This window comes from Egretta garzetta, unplaced genomic scaffold, assembly GCF_000687185.1.
Source record: "Egretta garzetta isolate BGI_Z169 unplaced genomic scaffold, ASM68718v1 scaffold553, whole genome shotgun sequence".
Classification (NCBI taxonomy): Eukaryota; Metazoa; Chordata; class Aves; order Pelecaniformes; family Ardeidae; genus Egretta; species Egretta garzetta.
The window spans coordinates 3,148,439-3,172,322 of NW_009259328.1; the positions used below are offsets into that span (position 1 = coordinate 3,148,439).

Here is a 23,884-nt window from a genome sequence, read left to right on the forward strand (position 1 = left end):
GTGGTGAGCAATTGCATTGTGCATCATTCATTTTGTATATTCTGTTATCATTCTCATTATTACTATTATTATTATTTTCTCTTATTAAACTGTCTTTATCTCAGCCCTCGGCTCTAACCTTTTATTTTCTTTCCGATTCTCTTCCCCATCCCACTGAGGGAGGGGGGAGTGAGCGAGCAGCTGCGTGGTGCTGAGTTGCCAGCCGGGTTAAACCACGACACCCCCGCTCTGTGTTTACACAAATCTCTGTGGGCTTATAACAAAATCAAATAAAGGGGACAGATAATCCTTGCTCTAACTGGCCAGTCAGGCTTTCCAACAAGCCGTTTCCAACAACTAAACTGCATTGTGCAAATACACAGCAATACAGCAGCCAAGGGAAAGTTTCTTCCAGAGGTCCTTCTCTATCAGCAGCCTATTCCCTTCCTTTACTCCATCTCCTACAGCAAGATCTCCTGCCTCAAAACCAAGGTCTGCTCATTCACCTCAGTCAAGTCCTTGCAAGATTTAGCTATAGGGGAGTATCTGAGGTGCAATAATGTGACAGGCTTCAGACTTCTTAAGACACTTTACCAGTCAGCGTAAATTTCATTAATCATAGAATCATAGAACTAATTATTTACTAATAACATGCAGCCCAGCCTGATTTTCTTTATTCACAGTTGTATTAAGCTGGGACATCTTTTCATATCAATGTTTGTCTTGACAAGGGAAACAACATCACAATGGATGCACCCTTCAGAAAAATGCAGAAAAAAAAAGACAGAAAAGGATGGGATATTTCACATTAATACAAAGAGGCCTATTACTAATGCAAACAGTTTCTGGAAATTATGATAGAGCTTGTGGTCCAGGGACTGCTAATTGCTGGGCATTGGCAGCTCTACTGCAAGTTTCTCGAGGGCATGTTTGGATAATGACTGAAGACAGGACACTATACAAAAAGGACAATGAGTCTGAACTAGTGCATTTAATTCATGTGTCTAAAAACTGAAATTATTACATCCATGAAAAATTACCCCTCTTAACCTTCAGGAGAATAGACTAAAGGAAAGGACAATAAAGACAGAAAAAAAGAATGGAGGCCAATAAAATACTTTTTACACCGAGGGATAAAGTCTCAGTACAAAAGCAGTCAAAGCACTTTTGCATTCTCTAAGCCCAAGTAGTAATGAAATCGAAACACTGGCAGCGAGCAGAACTGCTGTTACCATCCAAAATTATCACTTAGCAAAGCCAGTTTTGACTATCAAAGTAACAAATCATTTCTTCCTGAAGCTATAAATTTAGACTTTGATAAAAGCTAATATCAATGACACCCAGAAGACAGTGGTGACTTCACACACCACAACAATAACCAAATGAAGGGACACCCAAAATCTCCAGTCTAGCACAAAAAGGGTACTAGTGAGTGCAAGAACTCAGTAGAATACAGTACTACATTGTGGTTTTCCATTTTTAAGTAACAAATGGGAAGATAATTTAATATCATCATCACCCTGACAAGACAGTCCCCTGTAGCTGGAGAGCCAAGCAGTGTGTGTTGGAAGAAAACCAACGTAACATATGTAGTTCATACTCACAGCACCAAAATAGGGGGCCTGATGTACAACACCTGTGCCTTCCTCCTCCTTCACATAACTGTCTACTACCACAGCAAAGGCACCTTTATCTTTGCACTGTAACACAAAAATGTTTTTTATATATATATATATGTATACATGCATACACATAGCAAAACAGAATTCTTAAAAACATTGAAGAGCCACTAGCCACCCACAAGAGTAACGAACTGCATCAAAAATAAAGTGATGCGGTAAAATATGACATTCCTAACATTATTTAATCGTTTCCCATAGCTAAGACATCCAGGCTGTATACTTCATCTAACAGTGTCAAATGTGATAAAACGTAAGACCTCTCCAGAAGGCCTCACAGTCAATTACTCTTCAAACCACAGATCTTTACACAGTTCTGTGCTTAACGGACTACAAATCAATATACTCCTGTAAGTGAGGATACAATCGAGAAGGCTACAGGGATTCTATACACAGAAGTCTCCTTGCATTTTGATGTGTTCACTGTGCCTTCTAATTTTTAAAAGTAAGTCTGCTTTTATAGTAATATATTTCCTTTATTTCCTCCAAAGCACGAGAAGATGGTAAGTAAAAAAAAAAAAAAACGCACAGAAAAAATTGCCAAGAAAATATCTGACAATTTTCAGTGTGTTCAGTATGTAGATAATGAAAAATAAAGAACTCTTTTCTATTCCTTAATACAAAAATAGTAAAAAAAAGTTACTGCAGTCACAGCTGAACCAAATTTTTTACAAAATACTAGGTTAGGCTTGTTCTAAACAGGGGTATCTTGAGATAAGACATCCTTTCTAAAAAAAAAAAAAAAATTAAATGCTCATCTACTGCTTAGAAGTGTTAGAAGTACAGCAAGAGTCAAAAAATGTATGCATTCCAAACCCTTACACCTGCAGTCCCGTTTTTCAGATTCAGCTATGTGTTTGACCTTTTTTCTAGAAATAACAGGTCCTGCTCCCTAGAGAGGTTCTCTCATCTTTGCTGACTTCAGCACATGCTTCAGAACAGATGGTAGTCACAAATGACCAAATCCCTTGCATGAGTTAATAGCTGCTTGTCCAGCAGTACTGTAATCCACTTCAACTCCGAAAAATTTAATCCATTTTTAACCAAAATTTTTTTTAAGTATAAAAAATTCTCTACCCCCTCTCTTATTGCTATATATCCTACCATCTGCGGTGCTATTAACTACACTAGACTTACACAGTACTTAAATGCTGCACAGGAGGACATCCATAAACAAGCATATATTAGTAATTATTTTAGCAAAGTCTTAACTCTTCAATGGAAAACACTACACATCTGCAACTGTCATCCACAGTCAAAGTCATTCTCTTGTGAATACAAAATTTGTGGATTTAACAGGCAGGCGACAGAAGCTCACCAAATGAAAAGTTGAGAGAATACTGCCTCTTTATCAATGCGAATTGGAAGTTTCTCTGCAATCTGGACTCAAACTACTATTTATCACTGAGTTGTTACTCTGGGTGTATTTAAAACTCAAGGGAAAAAAATATGGAAAAATGTCAACCTTTGTTTTTCAACCTTTCACCAACATTTTGAACTACTTTAATACAACATGGGGTTTGTTATCAGGATGCAAGATTTTTATAACATAAACAAGGAATACTTGTGTCCTGTACCAAACACCAAACTTGTTCATCTTACCTGCATAAAATATTCAAAGAGTGGTTTATATTTCTTGCCTTTAAGAGCAATGCCAGGAAACCTAAGGAGAAAGATTCATATGAACACAGATCAACAAATCAAGAATTGCTTAGTCAGCTGGTAGGAATGTTATTTTTTCCCATTTCCTTTTTCCCCATCCCTAACAGAATTTGGCTTCGTAAGGTGAAGAAAAATGTATTTTCTCAATAGCTTGCTCCCCATTTCTACACCTCTTTGGCAATTTAGACTTGGACAAAAAACATAATGTCTTAATACATCTCTGCTAGTAGTCAACAGGTATACTTGTATTTGATGGCCTTACAACCCAGCAATCACTATAAATTAATGTAGGAATTAAGCATTAATAACAATCTATTTCTGGTAAAGCTGGGCAAGGAACTTCCAGATAAAGCACAATTTCAATTTAATATTCATAGCAAAGCCCTATAGCTCAGCATGTTCAACAGAACTAAATAAGCACTGATCCAAACAAACCTAAAAGTTATATGCACAGAAGACTGAGATACAGGGCATTGTAGCATTTAAAGCTTGGATGCCTCATTTCTTTTCCTCAGACTAGGCATCCAAGCTCTCCACAGGCATCTCAGAGAAAGACCCGACACAGACAGGACTGACTGAGGAACCAACTGAGCCAGACAAGAAACTCAAGACAGCCAGAGCCTGCATATCTGGCTGTCTTCAGGTTTCTGACAATAAGTCGACATAGATGGCGATTAGGTTGGGATTCACTGCTCAGAAATCTCCTGAAAGTGCTTAAATCTTACATTTCAGGAAAAAGTCTAGTTAAAACACAAATAGATGGGCTAGCTCTCAATGTGTCACAGCTGTGGCCCTTCCCTATACTCTTCTTGATCCACATCTTCCAAAATGATGGTGAAACCATAAAACATTTGAATACTTCAAAGTGGGGAACCCTATAAAGCTGTTTCATTGTACAAAAAGGAACACAAGCAGTATTTAATGCCAAGTTAAAGAGCATGACTCCTCAAGCTCAGCATACATAATATCCACTAGGAAAAGTGGAGATATCTATTTTAAGCCACAGCTTGGCAGATGGTTTATATATTTTATATTACAAACAGTCTTAGGAATGTTTGAGGTGCTTAATCAGGATCAGATGAGAGAAAAGCATCCCAGTGCTCAGCCACACAGATGTGGGAACGCTCAGACACAGAACGTGAAGCACTAGAACTGGCTAAAAAGAAGTTAAATTCTGAACTTTCACTTAGTTGTGTTAAATATGGATCACATTCCTGATTTTCTCTTTCAGTATCTGAAATACTTAAAGTCCTGAACTTCAAACTGAAAATTTCTATACAGTGCTGCCTTATGACTCAAGTTATAGTAATAACAGCCTAATTAAAAATCACTATAGTAATCCTTCACCTTCAAGAGATCACAAATCTCTGTTGGATTCTCTAGAATCCAAAAAGAGACAACAGTGGAAAATAATGTAAATAAATGAAGTGTTTAACATGCTAATAGACTGAAATGTAACACAAAGGGAGGAAAATGCTCATCAGTCATCTCATATCTACCACTCCTGAATAAAATAACAAGCCACTCAATGGCCAAAAGCAGGGTAATGTACAGAGACATTTGTGCAAAGCTGCAGAAAGTATTCAAATAAAGTTGGTAGCCATCTCATCAGTAAAATAAAAAAATTATTCTCATTTGCTCTCGCACAAAAACCTAACATCTGCATCTGGGAGGAAAAGAGAGAGATAAGTCAGGTTCGTGAGGGGAAGGCTGAGAGTATTCAGGAAGTTCAGATTACTTCAGACATTGAAAATTTTCAGTAAAATCAGTCCTTGACTTCAGCCTGCCACCTGGTATACAGCAAGTGTCATGATTTTCTCCCTTGAGGGCCTAACTGCCTGAGAATTTATAAGTGAGCTAAAGAAAGAAAAAAGTTAAAGTAGAAATGAGAAAGTTCATTTCCATGAACTTACATACTCATAGATCTAAATCTGTAGAAGATCCATTCAACTACCAGCTACCTCTTAATTGTCTCACATTTCACATTTGAGAAAACTCATTTATTACATAACATAAAAACTGGAGCATAAAAAAAAAAGTCAGCTTGAGAAGACTGTAGCACTAATACAGAAAGAAGAAAAATACACTGCTCTGTAGTGAGAATAGAAATTGCTAGCAGCCTTATGTATAGGCACAGAGAGGTAAAAAAAATCCAGTATCTGGGGGGGTAGGAAATTAGAAAAACAACTAGCCACGGACATAAGTAATGAAAACTGAAACGTGTGTATGATTGTCTTAAAGAGCAGGTACTTCACCGCACCAAAAAAGGCTGAAACGTTCAGTGCATTCCTGGATACAGAATGACTGCAACCAGACTGAAATTCAATTTGTAGTATTCCATTAAAAGAAGAATTTGGAATGAAAAAACAACAAACCAACAAGTATAATACATCTACCTTGCTTATATTTTTTTTAAACCAAAAGGAAATGCATTGAAAAATATTTAAGAAAATAGAGCAGGTTTGGTAGAAGGCTTAGTTTTTAGATGCTCTGAAGAGAGTCAAGAGACTGGAAAGGACCACAGTACCTATGCTTCAAGAGAGAAATGGGAGTACTGATGGACCTAAACACCAGTCAAACTAGCATAACAACCTGATACAACTTTAAGTGACCAAACAGTTTTTAAAAAGGGAAGTGCTAAAGAACATACAACATGAATTTGTCAAGAATAAGTCACAGCAAGCCAAATTACTTCTTTTTAGGCAGACCAGTTAGCTTAGATAGCAAGCAAGTAGACAGATTTGAGTCTTAATGTTAGTAAGACTTCTGACATCTCACTCTGACACACAGAAATATTTTAACCGGGTGACTGCACATGTACATGGATGCACAACCACTTTGAGAAAAAAAGTTAGTGTTATTTCAGCATCAGACAAAGAAAATTTCCAGTGATATCCTGGCAGAGACTATGGTAATGCTGACACTATTCAATGGTTTTAGTGATGACTCTGGAAGGGAGGAAAAAACCTAGAGATCAGAAGTACTGTCAACCCTGAAAAAAAATCACATTTATAAATTGAGTACCAGCCTAAATTGCTACAGAGTAAGTGACAGACAAAGAGCATACAGTTGGGGGCGGAGAGGAGAGAGAAATCAATGCAGAAATGCAAAATAAGAATTACTCAACTGTCACAGTGTGAAGTATCAGAGTACAAAACATCTTAAGCAAATGCTCCAGCTCTATATTCCCCTAATTCAGTGACTACATGCAATTGCTTAGATGGAATAAGATGTATCCTTCCTTTTCTAAATGTTTTTTACATGTTGTAAAGCTTTCAACTGCTTGGTTTAAAAAAGAAAAAAAGATAAAAATAAAAATAACTGCTGCCAGTGAAGAAGGGCTGTTATTCTCAAAAAAAATTTCTAGTCTTTGGGATTTTTGTGGTTTTGGGTTGTTTTTTGTTTTATTGTGGTTTTGCCTTGTGTGGTTTTTTTGTTGGGTTCGTTTGTGTTTTGTTGGTTTAGTTTTGTGCTTTGTTGTTCTGTTTGTTTTGGTTTTTTTTAAACACACACTGCACAGCACTGAATAAAGTGAGCAAATAAATATTTGTTGTATTTTACCTCTTTTACAGGTTGATGTTTTATACAAAAGATTTAAAGAGAAGCCAAGCTACATATTTTGTCTAAGAGAGCTACAGAATTTAGCACCTGCATCCCCTATACAGTCTGACTTATTTAACAATACATAGTTTTCCATCAAACCAAGATGAATAAGCAGTCTTCAGAAAGCATTAACTGCCACTAACTACGTAACTTAGGTGGACTATCCCATGCAAGCAGTATTTGCTTGCTCAAGACAATGGTTTTGCTTTTGCCCATTTCCTTTTAAATATTTACCTAATGTTCAGAAAGTGTTCAGCTTTTGGACAATCTCCAGTTGTTTGGGGTTTGGGGGGGGTGTGTGTTTTGTTTTGGGTTGGGTTTTTTTTGGTTTTGGGTTTTTTTTTTTTTTTTCCTCGAGATGTTTAAATTAATGTCTCTAAGAAAACACACAGGACAAGGAAGGAAGGACTAAGGAACTTTTTTTACCACCACAATACAATGATCCAAAGAAACTTTTATTCTATTTGCACTTTCATGTACAAGACCAATTGGTTCTAGTAAATTTCAGTTTCTTCTACAGATTTTTGCAAGATATACACACATGCAGGGAAACTCATCTTCAGAAAAGTGCAAAATCCAACTTCTTGAAACATTTAACTTCTGATCTATAAAAATACGGGAAGTTAACAAGTATGTAATAAATTATGTACTTGCCTGTCAAGTATCTCATATTCACTGTCAGATTTGTACAGTACTATCAGCCTGGATTCCATCAAAATGTAAATCTTCTCTGTGGCATTATCTAGAATATAAAATAAAACAAAAAGTTACAAAAATCTCAATTTAATACCCTCACTTGCACCGTTACAAAACCTTTCAATTTATGCAAGATGGTATCATATTAGCTGTAAAACTGCCCAGAATAATCCTGCTGATCGACCAATAGTTTCCGGCTAATTCTTCCCCATACAGCCACTTAATGAACACTTTACAAAAGTTAAGTGTAAACAGAAACCACAAGATGAAACCCAGTCCACTGATTTGCAGCGTGGGTTTTTGTTCAAGAGGCATAAATAACCAACTTTGTCTATTATCATTGGACCAAAGAAAAGCAACTGAAAAGTTTCAGCATATGTAACTGAAACAGAGGGAAACAACTGGGAGATGGACAATTACTATGTAAAAATCAATAATATTAAGTTGACATTAGGGGTAACAATTGCACTTTATGCTGCCTTTCTGAGATTTACTATTCCAATCATTTTTATGTCTGGATTTCTTTTTAAAAGAAGTAAATACAAATAAAAATTAAGTGTTATGAAGGAAACCCACCTTCTGCTCCCAAATAACCCTAATACCTTAATTTCAATGACAAATTTTATTCAGACTACTACCCTACCGACTTAGTCAGGGGCACTATCCAACCAGCAGGCTGTAGGCCAAAGACATCCAAACCCAACAGCTCAGCATCTCAGGCAGGTGTAGGTGTTATTTCTGAAAGTACTCAGTAACTGTTCTTGATATGACCAAATTTACATTAAAACTTCTGAAAACCAAAACATATTTAGTTGTCTCTTCAAACAAAGAAAACCCAAATACCTGGATTTCACTGTAAAGGCCTCTGCAACTTTTCATGTTTAACCTCCCCTTAGACACACATTAAATTCACATGGTTATGTTGGAACTGGAAATTATACCTTTGGCTTTTTTTTTTTTTTTTACTCCACATTAAATGCCGTCATTAACTTCACTATCTCTCCCCCTGCCCTTTTTTTTTTTTTAAACATACACTGAAAGGTCAGAAAAGGTGAGCAGTTTGGGAGAACCTGAAAACAGCAATGCAAAAAGTAACTTTTATTCAAATTCCGGCTTACATTTTAAAATTACATTTTAAAAAGGTTTTGTAGATCAAGATGTAATTAAAGATGACTGCATTTCAATAATAAAATAAATTCCCGATGTACTGGGTGCTCTCATGAAAGAGATTACCTTATAGTACACCTTGTTTAGTCGGGCACAACCAAGTGGTCCATGAGTAAGCCAAGGCACTTGGGTCCAACATACTCTTACATTGGAAACCACAGTATATACCATGCCTTACATTTGTGCTAAGACCCATGCTTCAGTCAGGTTGCGACTAGCACGTGACATCTTGGGTCTGTTATGGGTTAAGAGTACGGAGACATTCAGTTACTGCAACTTGGTGGTCATACAGCAGTAACTTGTTCATGAGGTTAAGCCCCAAGAAAGGAGGGAAGAAAAAAAAAAAAAAAAAAACCAACCACACTCAGCCCACCCAGTCACACTTCCCTGTCCCTCAAATACAGTGTGACTAAGATGAAAGATAAGGCATTTTCTCTCGTTCTTTATTTCATCTATGAATACTTTTTAGGGAATTGTCCTCACAATGCATGTAAAATAAAAAGAGCACAGCAGTTGGAAAGCATCAGCCACAGAGAAAGTAAATCTCATCCTTCAAAATAACACTGATCCAACCCCAAAGTGCTACAAATTTAGCCTAAAACAGTCTATCATACAAAATATAAGTACATATTCACGGGCACTGAAGAAAAAGTGTTCATTATATGTCACCTTCAGTTAACACTTGCCTCTCAATTTTACATATTGCAATTCTGGATTAACGCAAAGGGCCAAATTACTAGGCAAGGTCCAAGGAGTAGTGGTCCAAGCAACAAGAGAAACACTTGCATCTTCATCCAGTGGGAAACTCACAATCACCGAAGGATCTTGAACGTCCTTAAAACCAAGATAAAGTCAAAGAGAAAAAAAGAGAGGGAGGGGGGAGAAAAGGTTTACTGCTCACATTAGTGAGAAAATACAAATCTAAGAAGCAGTAACTACTATTGCCGCCCACCAAAACCTTGCAACTTGCCTAGTTCATCACTGTAGTGGTAGAAGGTGAAATGAGAGCATAAGAAAGCTTGAAGAGAACACCAATTACAAAGTTCCTACATTCTATCAGTGCAAACTGTCAGTCTGACAAGGCCACAGGGTTAAAAATTTGGATTGGCAGCTAATTCCCAAAATCTCACTGCTAAAACACCAAAAAGAGCTGAGTGCCAGTTCCCTCTTATAATCTCATTTTAAAAGTTTGTAATCAGTCTCAACGGTCAGGAGAATCAGCAGTTTCTCAGCTACTGCTACACAAAGCCTTTTCCCACCTTTTCCTCTAGAATCAGGGAGCAACAAGAATAGCCATCACTTAGGAAGATCCAATCTCTTATTAAGAAGCTGTTGTTAACAATGAAAAAAAGTTTTGGGTACTTAAAAACAAGAGTATGCCAATATTTAAGAGTAAAAAAATCTCAGAGGAGACCACTGTCAGCTATTCTATAGCACCTCACCTCCAAATGAGTCAAAAGAATCCTCTGAAAACAAGTTTTTCTTTCAGACATGCACAATCCTACTCAGCCACTTCACATTTCATATATTATGAAAAGCAGATTGAAAAAGCAATTCTATCTTGCAAATGTGAGTTTTTCAGTATTAACTTCAAATGCCAAACAAAAATAGGTGTCCTGCACAGAAACTGTAAATACATGAATAGGTCCTATCCCCAACATCATTTCTAGTGCAAGGCACTCTGGTTTCCAGCCAGCATCATGGAACAGTTAACAGCATCATGGGGCAGGCAGCTATTTATGTCTGAGCTAAGGGCTGCTCCAGAGGGAATTTTCTGTGAACATCTGGTACAGTCAACAGTAAAACATAAACATTACATAACTCTCGAACCACACTCAATACCAAGCAAAGATCAAGCAATCACTACTGTTCTGTCTCTACCAATTGTTAAACAGCACTGCAGGCTATTCACTTCATTTTCTGAAGAGCTAAGTTGACCAGGTAGATAAAAACAACTGCAAGCCATAAAAAACCAACATCCAGGCTACCAAGTAATGGCACTGGATAATATTTTATCTGTTCACAAAATTATGCCTGCTTTGATCTGAAGATAACACTTCTTCATTTAAATGTAATACAAGCTGCTGACATAGTTTACTCAAGTGTACATCAGGCACCTAGCTCTGTTTCTAAACATGCTTCTTGTGACCTATTTCTCACTATTTGTGTCCAGCTTCTCACAGGATCAATAAACAGAAGCCAAAGCCTGCTTTCTGCAGTAAGAAAGGTAACAGCTGCCTTACACCCAGAAACAACTGGTCTCACCAAGAACAAATCATGTCAGCTTGTAGACCCTCAACACGTCAGTCTTCAAAATACCACCTCTAGCAGACAAAAAAGATAATTTTTGCATGAAATGGCAGAGCAGCACACTCCCCACACACTCTACTGGTTCTAGAGTAAGAAATAGCATTTAAGTATTTCATTAAGACTAGAGAAAAGAGCTTTGCTCTATGAAAAACAGGCACGCACACACGAAAAACCCCACCCACAGTCTTTGTTCTAAAGAAAGCTCACTAATCTCAGCCTATATGAAATGTCAGTTAATAAGGACGAGCAAATTAATTATTTCAGTTGTCAGACAGTCACAAATATAGAGATATCTTTCACAAAACCTTTATTCTTCAGTACGGTCATTACCCCTCAGCAATATTGAAGCCTCTAGCATCTGTGGACTACATTGTACTACAAGTCCATTTAAAAATTTGTTTTAAAACCACTATTTCTGGACAGCAAATTGGCCTTTTTTAGGCAAGATGTAAAAAAGACCATATGTACAATTCGTGCTAGCTCTCTGCTCTAAAAACATAAGTGAAAGATTTATGATGTAAGGATATGGAGGCCTGTATGGGGATTAGAAAGGATATAAAACCTCTGCCCACAAACTAACGTGAAATCCGGAAAACTGGGACACAAGCTCTGCCTTCACATATGTGAACGGAAGTTTGCTGCAAATGAGAAGCGACACCTACAATATAGAGTCATTCATTTTTAAAAGAACATCTTATAAAATATAGTATACCATGCATTATATTAGGTAAAACATTTCCTGGAATGTCTCAGTCTAACTTAATGATTCTTAGAAGAGCTATTATCCTACTGCACTACAACCAACCCAAGTCTTTGGAAATTCTTATCAATCCCCTCACAGGAGATTTCAACTCTGCCAAGGACCTTCCTCATTTCCGATCTGCACAGACAGGGACAGCTGCACTTCTCCTTTAAGTATTTACCATACAAATCCAACACAGTGCAACACTCATCTTGAGAGCCCAGAGAGGAAGTGAGAGTAATTTACCAGAATAAAATAAAGCATATACTTTTTCTATATGTAAATAGTAACCAAGAAGAATAGGGAAGAAGGCTGAGATCAAGCAATCCAAACACAGCAAAGTATAATAAAAACTAACCCATTCACCTAAAGTTTTACTATCAGTTTGGAGTATAATAATATCCTTATGTACCACCACACACAAAAAAAAAATAATCCCTAAGGCTTTCCAAATCCAAACTGAAGACAATAGAGTAAATCTGATTGCAACATATAATGTATTTACCTTGTAATTCTGATGGGACTCAAAGTTTGACAGTGGAGTGTTGCATGCAGTTGAAAAAGGCATGACCTTAACACCTCTATACACCAGTCCTTTGTCATACAGCTGCTTGAAAACCCACCTGGAAGTAAACAAGGAACACAGAGTAACATTTGGTGTTTCAAATTTAATAAATCAACGGCAAAAATGGGGTTCTGCTCTAGCTGGAATGCTGTTCTGAATGACATCTTTTTTTAAGCAATCATCAACTATAGACAATATTTGCAAGTCAAAAGGAAAGAGACAAATTGATTGCAAGTGCGTTTCTGGCTGATTTTTAGCTTTTGCTGATTCTATCAGCTTGGCTCTCCATGCAAAGCACATAGTATTTAGACGAAACACAAATCTGCATTGCTGATTAATCTTTCTCAAATTTCTTGAATATGAAGATGACCTGAAATTTGAACTATTAACAAGACTGAAATCAGTCATAATTTAGAGAGATGTGTAGCAACATGCTCGCTTATCATATGATCAAGTACTGACTACAGCAACCAGTGCTACAGAAGGGAGACAGATACAGGTTTGAGACACCTGCCACCTACCCCAAGTAAATCCTGACAATCTGAAGAGTATTTTTCACAGGAGGGCACAGCTAACCATGCAGAGTAATGAACTCAGATAGCCCACAACTTACATTAATTTTCTCCTTCGTTAGCTCACTTCACTCTGGACTCAGTTCCTGTCTACGATCACAATCTCAATCAAGCTTTAACTCTGTTTATGGAATCTTTAATACAGCCTGTAGCATATTTGGATCATTACATCTTCTTGAAATAATCAAGACAGCACATATTACAATATGACAAATTGAGTCAATGCTCAAGATGAACGGAAGCTGGAATAGAAATATACTTCACATAGCAATTCATCAAGTGTCCACATGATGGACAAACCCCTATGTTTCTGTGCAGGGTTTGCTAAAGGATCATCAACATTTATCAGCTTATCAGATCTCACTGACTTGCACACTTAGTGGTGCAGTCTGAACGTTGGTTCCCTTAAAAGTAAAGGCAGGAAAGGGCAAGCCTTAAATAATCATGCCAAATTCAACTCAAAATATCAGAGTTTCTGCAGTCTGATAATTTCAAATTCCACATCCAAACTGTTAAACATTACTGACTTTAAAAACTCCTTTACTCAAACTACGTTTTCAAACCATCCTGATCACTTTTCTGGGTCCCTTTCCAGATAAATAGCTCATTGCTAAGCAACCAACCCCATCCTGGCAAGCAGCACTTTTTCCTGCAGGCTGTCATTTTGTGCTTGAGAATCTGGACCTGTATTTAAGTCAGTATCTTGCCTTCTATGTTTGAAATCACAATCTTCAAGACAAAATGCAAGTAGACTATTGCACTGACTTGTAACTGCAGCCTGAAACAAGAACAACAAAAGATATGCACTGGCCCATTGTCATGGAATTTGTACAGTATCGTAATCAGAGTAATTACTACCCTGCAGATCAGACAGTGAGAGAAAATACAGACATATGGAAAAGACATGTAATCCACTCAGATTCATCCATGGGCCTCTAGTAAAAATCCAAAATTTCCTGTGAGTGGTCACTGAAGTCAGAAAAATTAAATAATCTGAACTCTAAGATGGATAAAGCCTAAGAGACCCTCAGCAGCATCAAGTTCTGCCATGAAGGAGCAAAACCCAGAATTCTTTCAGAGCTGTGCACTCTCACAAAGGTGGCTTACCTTACACAGACAACTCAAAAGCAACTTTGTTAAAGTAATAAATGTCACCCGCAGTCAAGCTGTGGCTGTCTGACCCCTAACCCAAATTCAAAACATAGCAGTGAGTGCATCTGTTTTGCAACAGAGACTGTATCAACTTAAACTTGCATAAATATAAATCAGTCTTTTATAAAAATTATTTGTGAATATAGCTTCATCAGCTGTCAGCATATGCATTTGAGCTGTCTAATTGCAGAAGTTTTCGTGCAAGTTAAAAAAAAAACTTAAATGTATGCTTACCATCTCAGAGCATAATTAATGCAGACTGTGACAAATAACAGCATTTATACTGAAGGTGTTCTACTTGCCTTTCAAAAACAGTTAACTAAAATATCTGTAGAAAAAAGCTCTACTTTATCTCTGCTTTCTAAAGAACACTGCTTACTACCAGCATAGAATAAAACTACTCAGAGAAACACTGAATATTTCATTCAGCTGTAAATATAACTGTAAACTTCAGGAAAGGTGAACACTAGATGGAGCTGCCAAGTTAAAAATCCAAGCCAGTAACTCCCTCTTGTGGTAATTCTGCCCTATTACAAACCAAGGGCTCCCCAGTTCTTCCATTGCTGAGCAAAAAGACGGGCTTTCAAACCACATCGTTCTTCAGCCCTCTCATTACAGTTCATAAGGACCACCCATTTGTAGTTTATCATAATCTCTACTCTCAAACAACCATTCCAACATAAGTAGAATTGTGATTGAATCAAGACTGCTGCTTGATGCAATAGCCCTCATTACTACTACAAAAAACTGTTTTGTTATCTTGAAAAACACCTAACTGGTTTCCTTAACAAGAAAGCTTCTGAGAACAGTTCTCGTGCAATCATCAGAAATGCATGGGAGATGACTCCCAAAGAGCCTCCTGCTCATAGCACTGCCCACCTAAAACAAAGCAATTGCTAAAATGAACCTAGTTTTAACAGTAGGAGTCACTTACAGGTGGATATCATGTTTTGCTTAAAAATTCTACACATGGTTTCAGATAACAACATATCAAATTGTATTTTAACCCTTATTGCAGAATGTTGACAATTTGCAAGAAAGAGGCTCTGGGACTGTAAGCAAAGTTGAAACTGCAGTCCTTCCTGAAAGAAATAAGCCAAAAAGGCATGGAGCTTCTTTCTTTAGACAAACAGAAAGTTTTGTTCACAGAAGTTAGAAGCCAAACCCTGTTTCCCTAATTCTGCTGCATTTCTCCTCCATAAACAAATTTAGCTGCATCCTCTTGGCTGGGGGAGCAGCACTTACATACTCCTTCACCAAAGAAAAATTAGGTTAGGGAAAAGGTAAAGTCAAGAAGCATACTTCAGCCACTTGTTAACAAAGAACCTGATCCCTAGAGATGCAAGGTAGCTTTAACTTCTAAAAAGCATGACTAACTGAACACACATGTTTTTTGTTCCTGAAGTGTCATGAGGGGATGATACAACTGGTTCAAGCACAGTCAGTAACCAAGACTGTGAGTTACTCTCTCCATAGGCATAACTTCCAAGAAATTAGAACTTTGCTACAGTATTTGTTGATCCAAGTCACATACGCACCATGCAAACACCACATGGGATATAACACCACTCTTCCAAAGGGAGTTTTTCCTTCCTAAAGATACCGAGTAAGTCAACGTAATATTCAAAACACCCTTGGCATCCCACACAAAATCCATCATCCCACAGCATCCCCTAGCAGATGCAAAATCAAGTTGTCATTTTCAAACACACACATTCCCTTCACATCGAAGGGAAGGATTTGATCTTAGAGCTTCAAGTTCTTAATGCCATTCCTTTGGGGTATCAAGTGATTTTTAGGTGATTCTGTTTGCAATGACTCAGTATCTAAAGGTTTTCTAAGGGTTTGAAAACTAGTTTTTCAGAAAATGGAAGTACTCATTACTAATACTGAGAAATTATTTTCAAGCTCATATGAAGTGCTTTTCCCCCTTTTATTTTTAAAGAAAAAAAAGCCCCAAGAATTGTAAACTCAGTTACCAGCAAAGGCTAAAAGTAAGGCGGGCAAAACATTACAACAGCAGGATCTAGAAGCGTACAATTTCAATATATCCATTGCAGAATAGATAAATGAACAAAATAACTGCTGTGTGATGTAGTATCAATTAATCTCAAGATAAAAATGACAAGTTAACAGCCTCTGAAGAGTTAAAAAAAAATAATCAAACACCACACTGTGTAAGAAGCCCTGTCATCTACACAGTTCAGCAAGCAGACTGCATCCAAACAGCACCATAAGCAGCAAATTCTGAGAAAAAGGTTCTCCCATGACTCATGAGCAACCCTTGAAAGACATGATTAATCAAAAAGAAAGCAACAATCAAAAACAGATGCACAGGGATGAAAACAGGAAAAGAAAAAAAGAGTACTTGAACAACACTGGACATGTCAAAAAGCATAAACGTAATAGGAACATTAAGTCCAATAACACAGACAGCCTGTCTTCAGCATAGCATCTTTAAAAGACACCTTCATAAGACAGGAAAAGCATTTTTTTCTGGGGCATAAGAATCACAAGTACAGAGGTTCTCAAGTCTTATGTTCAATTACCAGTGAAAGCTTTAAAAATCCCAGCATATGGAGATCATGCTGCTCCAGCTCTACCCTCCAAGCTTCAGACTAGCAAGAATGAGGGGATTTCCTGATGTAATCTTGGGATCAGTGTGTTGAAAGATTCTGGATCAAGCCAGAAGTGCAAAATACCTGTATAGCAGAGAATATAAATATCTATCTAAAACTGATGCCAGACTTACCCCAAAGATCATCCAACTAAGTACGAGTTCAGTGTATTCCTCCTTCAAAAAACAGGTGAGGAGATAAAACAACAAGGACTGGAATGGCAGGAAGAGAACAAGGGGACTAAAGCACTAAATGTGCAAAAGAAATAAACGTGTGAGGAAAAAATGCAGATAGCCAGTAGAAAAATGGACAAAACATTTCTTATGAACTACTGTATCTCTCTAAAGAATCATTAATGAGTCATGGAATAAAAAAGTACAATAGTGATTCCTATTAGGACCTAGAGATCTGTTGTTCAGAAATCATTCTGGTTTAGTGCTGGATAAACTGCCCAGGCAGAAAAAAAATTAAGTCAGAAACCTACTTTTACTGCTTACACAGAAAGGAAAAAACAACGTAACAATCCAATTGCTTTGATCTTTACAAACCAGGCCTCCTCTCAACAGGGAGTCCCCATTCACCTCACTGAGAAAGGCTAAGGCAGTTGGACACTGACATTGAGTGACAGAGCTCATCTTGAGAATATAGAGTATGGAAAACACATCATGCCAAAACGAAAACAAAGCTACACACAGGGAAGGAAGGAGAGGTCCCTGGAACAACTGAGATAGGTCCAGTGGAGGGAAGGCAGAAATAGATGAAAAGCCCCATCACCAAAGGGAGCTCCATACTGCATTTTCACAGTAAACAGAGCAGATCACAGCATATAGCTGTGATCTCACATACATAAAGTACCCATTTTCTAACATAACTAGGAATGTTTTTCTTTCCCTCTCCACCCACTACCTAGTGTTACCACAAAAGGACTCATGAGTATCTTCTTAGGGTACAGAAGTAGCCAAGAAGTGTTTCTGCCACCTGTGGTTTCACACCATACAAGCAAGTCTTTTAAAAACACACGGAGTTTGCAAATGTTTTTAAAATTTAATTATGCTCAGACTGCAATTGCCTAATTTAGCCACTAGATAGTGATAGAAAGCTGTTTAACTAAACCTGAAGTTGTGTACAGGAGCAAATTAACAGCCTAGCCATCAGACCCAGAAACATGCCACAGCTCTGACCACAGGGCTCTTCCCCTCCTCTCCTCTGCACTTCACAGACCATTTCCTCAGCGGCCAGGAAGAACTGCTCTTGAGGTGCAGGCTCACAGCTGGCCTGAGAACTGTGCAAAAACCCAGAAGTGAAGACAATCATTTACTACTTGTCTTTTTTCCCAAAGCTCATATACTTCTTTCAGACCAACTGTAGATGGGTAAGAAGTTCAAGATCACATCAAACTGCTCTAGATCTCACTGCATCCATCTCATGAGCTGTACAAAAAAACCCACAAGAATATATTGTGCATTTGCTCCACGCTAGCTCAGGAACATCATTCTCGTCATACTGTTTTCAGTGAACAACACATTTTCACTAAGAATCAAGCTGGCTGCAGGATAGATATAAAAGTTCTACAGAAAATAGAACTTTAAAGTTCTAGTAAGTTATTTAAGACATGAAGAGTTGACTATATCTTCATCACATAAGAAACCATTGCAGTATCACAGCTTAATGACACCAACAGTCAATGTACCCCTGAAAAATTCTGCCATGATGCCACAATTTTATCATTGGATGAAGTTTTGTTCCAAGCCAAAATTTAGCAGGCTGAAAATTCATTCTACTCTGTCAGCCACCATATGGCACAGTGCTAAAATGCTTACAAAGCAGCCATTTCCAACAAATCCATTATAAGATATGAAAAAGAATGCTCTCTAGCATAATGACCTTGTACAGTACATCTACAAAACAAGGTAATATTAATAAAAGATACATTTGGTGTCCGAGTCCTAAACTATTTCAAGACTAAATAATTTGGATAAAATCAGCCACCCCTGGAAACAACATTTATCACAAGCATTACATTAGCTCACTGAACTCAATATAAACATAATGGATGAAATCATTACATTTCATAGAAAGCTAGAAATTCCAGTTGAGACCACTCCAGAACTGTAAGCCTCAGGAAGAGCTAAAGACAAAAAAAACCCCACCAAAACCTAAACAGATAGATTTGGCTGATTAAAATACTAACTACAAAATCCTTACCATATTTTAAGCACAAAATCCATGGGTGCCAGGCTCACTACCATTATTATCATCACTATTTTTTTTTCTGGGCCTAAGAGCAGAATTCTACTCCCACCGGCAGAACAAAACAAACCCAAAACAAACAAAACATATTAAAACCACTTTCTCTTTCGTGCTTAGATGGACACTAAAGTTTTTAAATTAAAAAAAGGTTTTAAAAGGAACTCCTATTAAAAAAAAAGCCAATCAATTATAAGCACAGCACACCAAAATCTACTGTTCAAACGAATACTCTTAGTGGACATAAAATGCAAGTTCAGTAACAGATTTTCAATTTGATGATTGCCTGGGTAACAATCTGTTTTTTTCTTTAGAATATTGCACATTATCCTGTCACAAGCACTACTGTAACTACAGTTACAGTGCACTCTTTAAGCATTATTTCCCTTAGCCTTGAAACATTCCACATTCCTTTCCCATTCCCCTCCTCCACCCGCTCTATGCAAATGCCAGTGGTTCCAGCTCCTGTTATACTGGAGAGGAAGCTGGCAAAGGCATAGTAACATGCCCCTCCAAGACTTAGAAGACTTTCCAGAAAACCTGATTTTTAAAAACAGACTTTTAGAAGTGCACTTCATTACACGATTACACAGAAAATTAGTAGCATCAGGAAGCAAGAAACTACAAAATTAAGAGGCTGCCTACATACTTCCTTGAAATTTCATACCACAGAGACTTCAGATCCAAAGTTTGTATTTTAGAGTTTGTATCCAAAGCAAGAATTAGAGGAGGTAACCTCTGTAAGCCAGGTGGAAGACTAGAAATTTTCTTTCAAAGTGGGAGGGGAAAAAAAAATAAAAATAAAGAACCCACAACAGAAAACCCACACCACAAAAAAAGGCTTGGGCTATTGAGAGAGACCCCACAGCTAGTTCAAGTCAAGTTTTGACACTTGGAAGCAACCTTCCAAGGATGCTTCCTTGGAAGATGCTAGTTAAACAGGATTTAAGGTGCCACTAAGTACATTTATAACTTACAAAAAGAAGGTTCCTTGTCCATCTTAGCTTTTATCTTTATGCAGGGTTTCTGAAGCTAAGCTAGTTAAACATCTGCTCTCTTCCCACCGTTCTTCTCAATGCTCACTGAAAGCTCACTGTCACTTCACCCTCTACAACAGCTTCAGAAACATCTAGAAGTTCTGTCAATCCTTTATCATAACTATACGTAACTAACTATACAATTAAAGGTTATTAGTAAAACTAATGTTAAATAACATCAATAACACTTTAAGACACATATAATTTTGCTCTTCAATGGCGTTTTGTCAGTGTATACTCTGCTAAACCTCTCCTCGCAATCCACCTTGTAATTCTATCACCTGAAGGACTCAATATTGCCATTTCTTCACCATGTTAGGTCAATTTAATTATCCTTAACCTATGAGGTCATCTTGTCTTTTGGAATTCCAACAGTCACCCTGAATACATTGCCAAAATACCTGAACTTTACTTAGCTCTGCACCAGGAATCCAAGACAGTTGTCCAACTATGCTGCCAAGAAAAAGATAAACAGCAGATTTGCAGCCTCTGATTCAGGCTTGAAGAAGAGGTTTAGAGCTAAACGAAGTTTGGATAGTTTGCCCATTTGCAGCTGACAGTGTGAAGAACATCAAAAACAGAGATATAATGTAATTTCCTAAACCAAGCAAGGAACATATCAGTAGATCTTCAGAATTGCTTTTAAGTTGCCATGGAGCAGTAAGACTTCATGGCTCACTAAAAGCAGTACTGTTGTACTTTGTTTTGAAAACCCTACTATCTTGAAGAAGAAAAAAAGTACGTCAATTAATTCCCTCACTTCAATATCAAGAGATTTCACATCACCTTCATTACTTTGCCCGCTATTTATCTGAATTTGGCATGTTTCAAAACAGTTCTAGTGATTTATGGACCAACACATGTTTATGATAATTGCTTTATGAATTTGAAATGTTAAGAAGGCTTCATACATGCAATGTATGTAAATTAACTTACCACACAGACTCCATGAACGCAGGATAAAGAGTTTTATAGTCATTTTCAAAATCAATCCAGCGTCCTAATCTGGTAACACTGAACTGTTAAGAAACAAAACACACAGACTGAAAGGCATCTTAACATAAAAGATCATGATACATTTATAATATTTATTCTGTAAAACAGCTTCATTTTCAAGTGTAGTGTTTGTCCCATATTAACGTAACACATCTATGAAATATTTTAGCCTGACAATAGCTCCAAACAGTGTATTTAAACATGCTACTATAAGCAAAGAACGAAACCGCGAATGTAACTGTTTAGAAGCAAGGTCACACAACAGGCAAACGTGTTCGACACTACTGAACAGAAGCGGTGAATCATTTGGATCATTCATCAAATAGAATGGTGGATCATTCAAGGTTCAGCTGAGGTTCAAATGCCTGCAAATTGCTTTGGATTACAGTGGTCTTGCTTCTATTTTTAAAAATACCCCTTACAGAGATGGTCAAAATCCAGAACATAGAGTCTATCAGCTTTCAGTTATATGAAAACATGATGTAATTCGAAGACAAAGAAATGCTGAAAGAAATTGATATGTCACAAGAAGCTATCAAAAGTATTTCAGGGCCAACTCCCTTCTTTGACCTGCCAAAGCTACGACAGGGCTGCCAAAGACCACAAGACTGACAGGTGTTAGTCCCTGTCTCGGGACAGATTATGGTCACATCCATTGGCACAGAATATGAAAACTAATGAGTAATCAGCTAGCTATGGGATTCACTTGGACAAGTAGTAGTCTTGCTCATTTCACAGCTATCAGAACCCCTAGCTCTGCAAATAAGCAAGCGCAGACACCTGTCCCAATGCTAAATTGGGCTAAATGCTTTATTCTGGCCACACTGCTAAGGAGAAAAATAAGGAGCATCAGGTTCTATGCATAGGATGAATATTATTCAGAGTTAGAAAAAAAACCTGTGCATCCCTTAGGCAATATCTAACCCACCTATTTGGAACAGCTCTCCAACCTCAAGAGTCTGCACAGAGCAATGCTCTCCCTAGCACTACTATATTCATGGAATGCAAAGTTAGGCCAGTATTTTCTTGGAAGACAGAGTTTACCCATACCTATTCTGACAGAACATCAGATGCTAGAACTTCTGCTGTTCCAGAAATACAAGTTATAGTCCTAACACTCTGGCAATGAAAAGACTGAAGGGGGGGGGGAGGGAGGGGGCACGAGGGAGAAGAGCAGGGAGGTTAATGTGCATTTTCTTTATCGCTTTCATTTGAAAACCAAAGTCATATCTTACTTTCAACTTTTTATAAAAAGAAGATGACATGAAGAAAGAGATAACTTGTTCAATGTATCTATCTATTAGATGTTCAACGCTTTTAGTTAAGACACTGTAAGCTCCCGGTTACCTTAAAGTAACCTTCTCTTGACATCACAGCAGTCTCCCTGTTCTGAGCCACAATGTTGGTTTGTGTCCCCCCTTCAGGATCACCAGTGAGAAACATGGTAGCTAAAGACATGAGATTTATGCACGTAATCAAATAGAAGGATGAAGCTCACCCCAGCTGAAAGACTTCTGCACACATACATTTAGAAACATACAGCAGAATACACGCTGAGCCTTGACTTACCTCCCATTCCTTTGAGTATCTCATCACAATCCCTCTGCACTGGTTGTTGTATTCTTTAATCCCCATCTTCGCCACATCCTCTGGCCCTTTAATGCCTAAGGTCTTGTCAATCTCATATTCCTGGGAGCATTGATAACAACCAGAAAAAAACCCCACGCTGTCATCAAAAGCCTTCAGGATTTCTCTGGATAGTTTATTTATGTTCTATGCATCCTAATGAGGCTAAAGGGCCTCCTTTATCCTTTTGAGATTTCCTGAGTATTGCACCTGAACTAAGCAGATATTTCAAAGGATAACCCTGGTGTGATTGTTTCTTTGCTATCTTTAGAAAAAGAAAAAAAAAAACATACCAAATAAATTCATGTTTATAGTAATGAATAGAGTGCCTGAAGAAGGGCAGGTGACCATTAGGAAGCACCTGAACTCACCACACAAGCAAAAGCCAGAGCAACACACTGGACAAAGAACTTCCACTTCTCTTCTAGCAACAAAGCCAGGCATAAGAGCAATAGAAACATGACTGGTAAGCAGGTAACAACGTGGAAAGAGGAACAAAAATATTTGTAGGCAGATTTATGACACATACCACAGGTAAGCCATGGCAATCCCAGCCAAATCTTCTGTCAACATGATATCCACTCTGATGAGCAAATCTGGTTACTATGTCTTTAATGGTTCCTGCAAGAATATGGCCATAGTGTGGAAGCCCAGTAGCAAATGGAGGGCCATCATAGAAGTTAAACCTACAACACAAGACAACATTCTTAATTAAAATCAAAAACTGAGCATGAAATCTTCAAACAGGATAATACTATCTGTATGCTTATGCTTCTTATGTATTATTAGGACAACATCAATTTCTTCCTCTTCCATTATCAGTCAGAACAGGTATCACATTGGCAGTGGGACAAAAGGGAACATTTCAACTCATTCAGTTCCTACTGATTGCCAGTTCTACCAATTACTACCGAAAATACCAGCATGCTGCTCCACAGCTGGCAGACATAAGAGTTGTCCTTGCTTACCTGCAGATTTCTTTTATAAACTCACCAAGTGGGAAATTACAGGTTTATTCCTACTGTTTGTACACTGTTGATTCTTCAAAAAGTGAAACATAGAGACAGTAACTGACATGACAGCAACATTAGCCAAGACTGCTATCTGCAAAAGCAGCAGCTGTTGTTAACAGGACTGAGGCAAAAAAAAAAAAAAAGTAATTACAGCTAAGCCAACCTTGTACTGTCGCACACAGTTGCTACAGCTTTTAGCAGATTCTTACCTAGGTCTATT

The 23,884-nt window shown here is 37.6% G+C and overlaps 1 protein-coding gene across 1 annotated transcript in view; it reads right to left on the minus strand.

Moving 5' to 3' along the window:
* IARS1 (isoleucyl-tRNA synthetase 1) overlaps positions 1-23,881 on the minus strand; it is a gene marked incomplete at its 5' end in the record, with an annotated part of 109,260 nt that extends 85,379 nt beyond the window's left edge. Inside the window, 9 exons of the mRNA XM_035892224.1 lie at positions 1,584-1,679; positions 3,261-3,321; positions 7,578-7,665; positions 9,473-9,620; positions 12,344-12,461; positions 20,966-21,048; positions 22,595-22,714; positions 23,181-23,337; positions 23,874-23,881. Of these exons, the coding sequence (XP_035748117.1) occupies positions 1,584-1,679; positions 3,261-3,321; positions 7,578-7,665; positions 9,473-9,620; positions 12,344-12,461; positions 20,966-21,048; positions 22,595-22,714; positions 23,181-23,337; positions 23,874-23,881 (879 nt within the window). The remainder of the gene's footprint in view (positions 1-1,583; positions 1,680-3,260; positions 3,322-7,577; positions 7,666-9,472; positions 9,621-12,343; positions 12,462-20,965; positions 21,049-22,594; positions 22,715-23,180; positions 23,338-23,873) is intronic.
* Between the last annotated feature and the right edge of the window lie 3 nt (positions 23,882-23,884).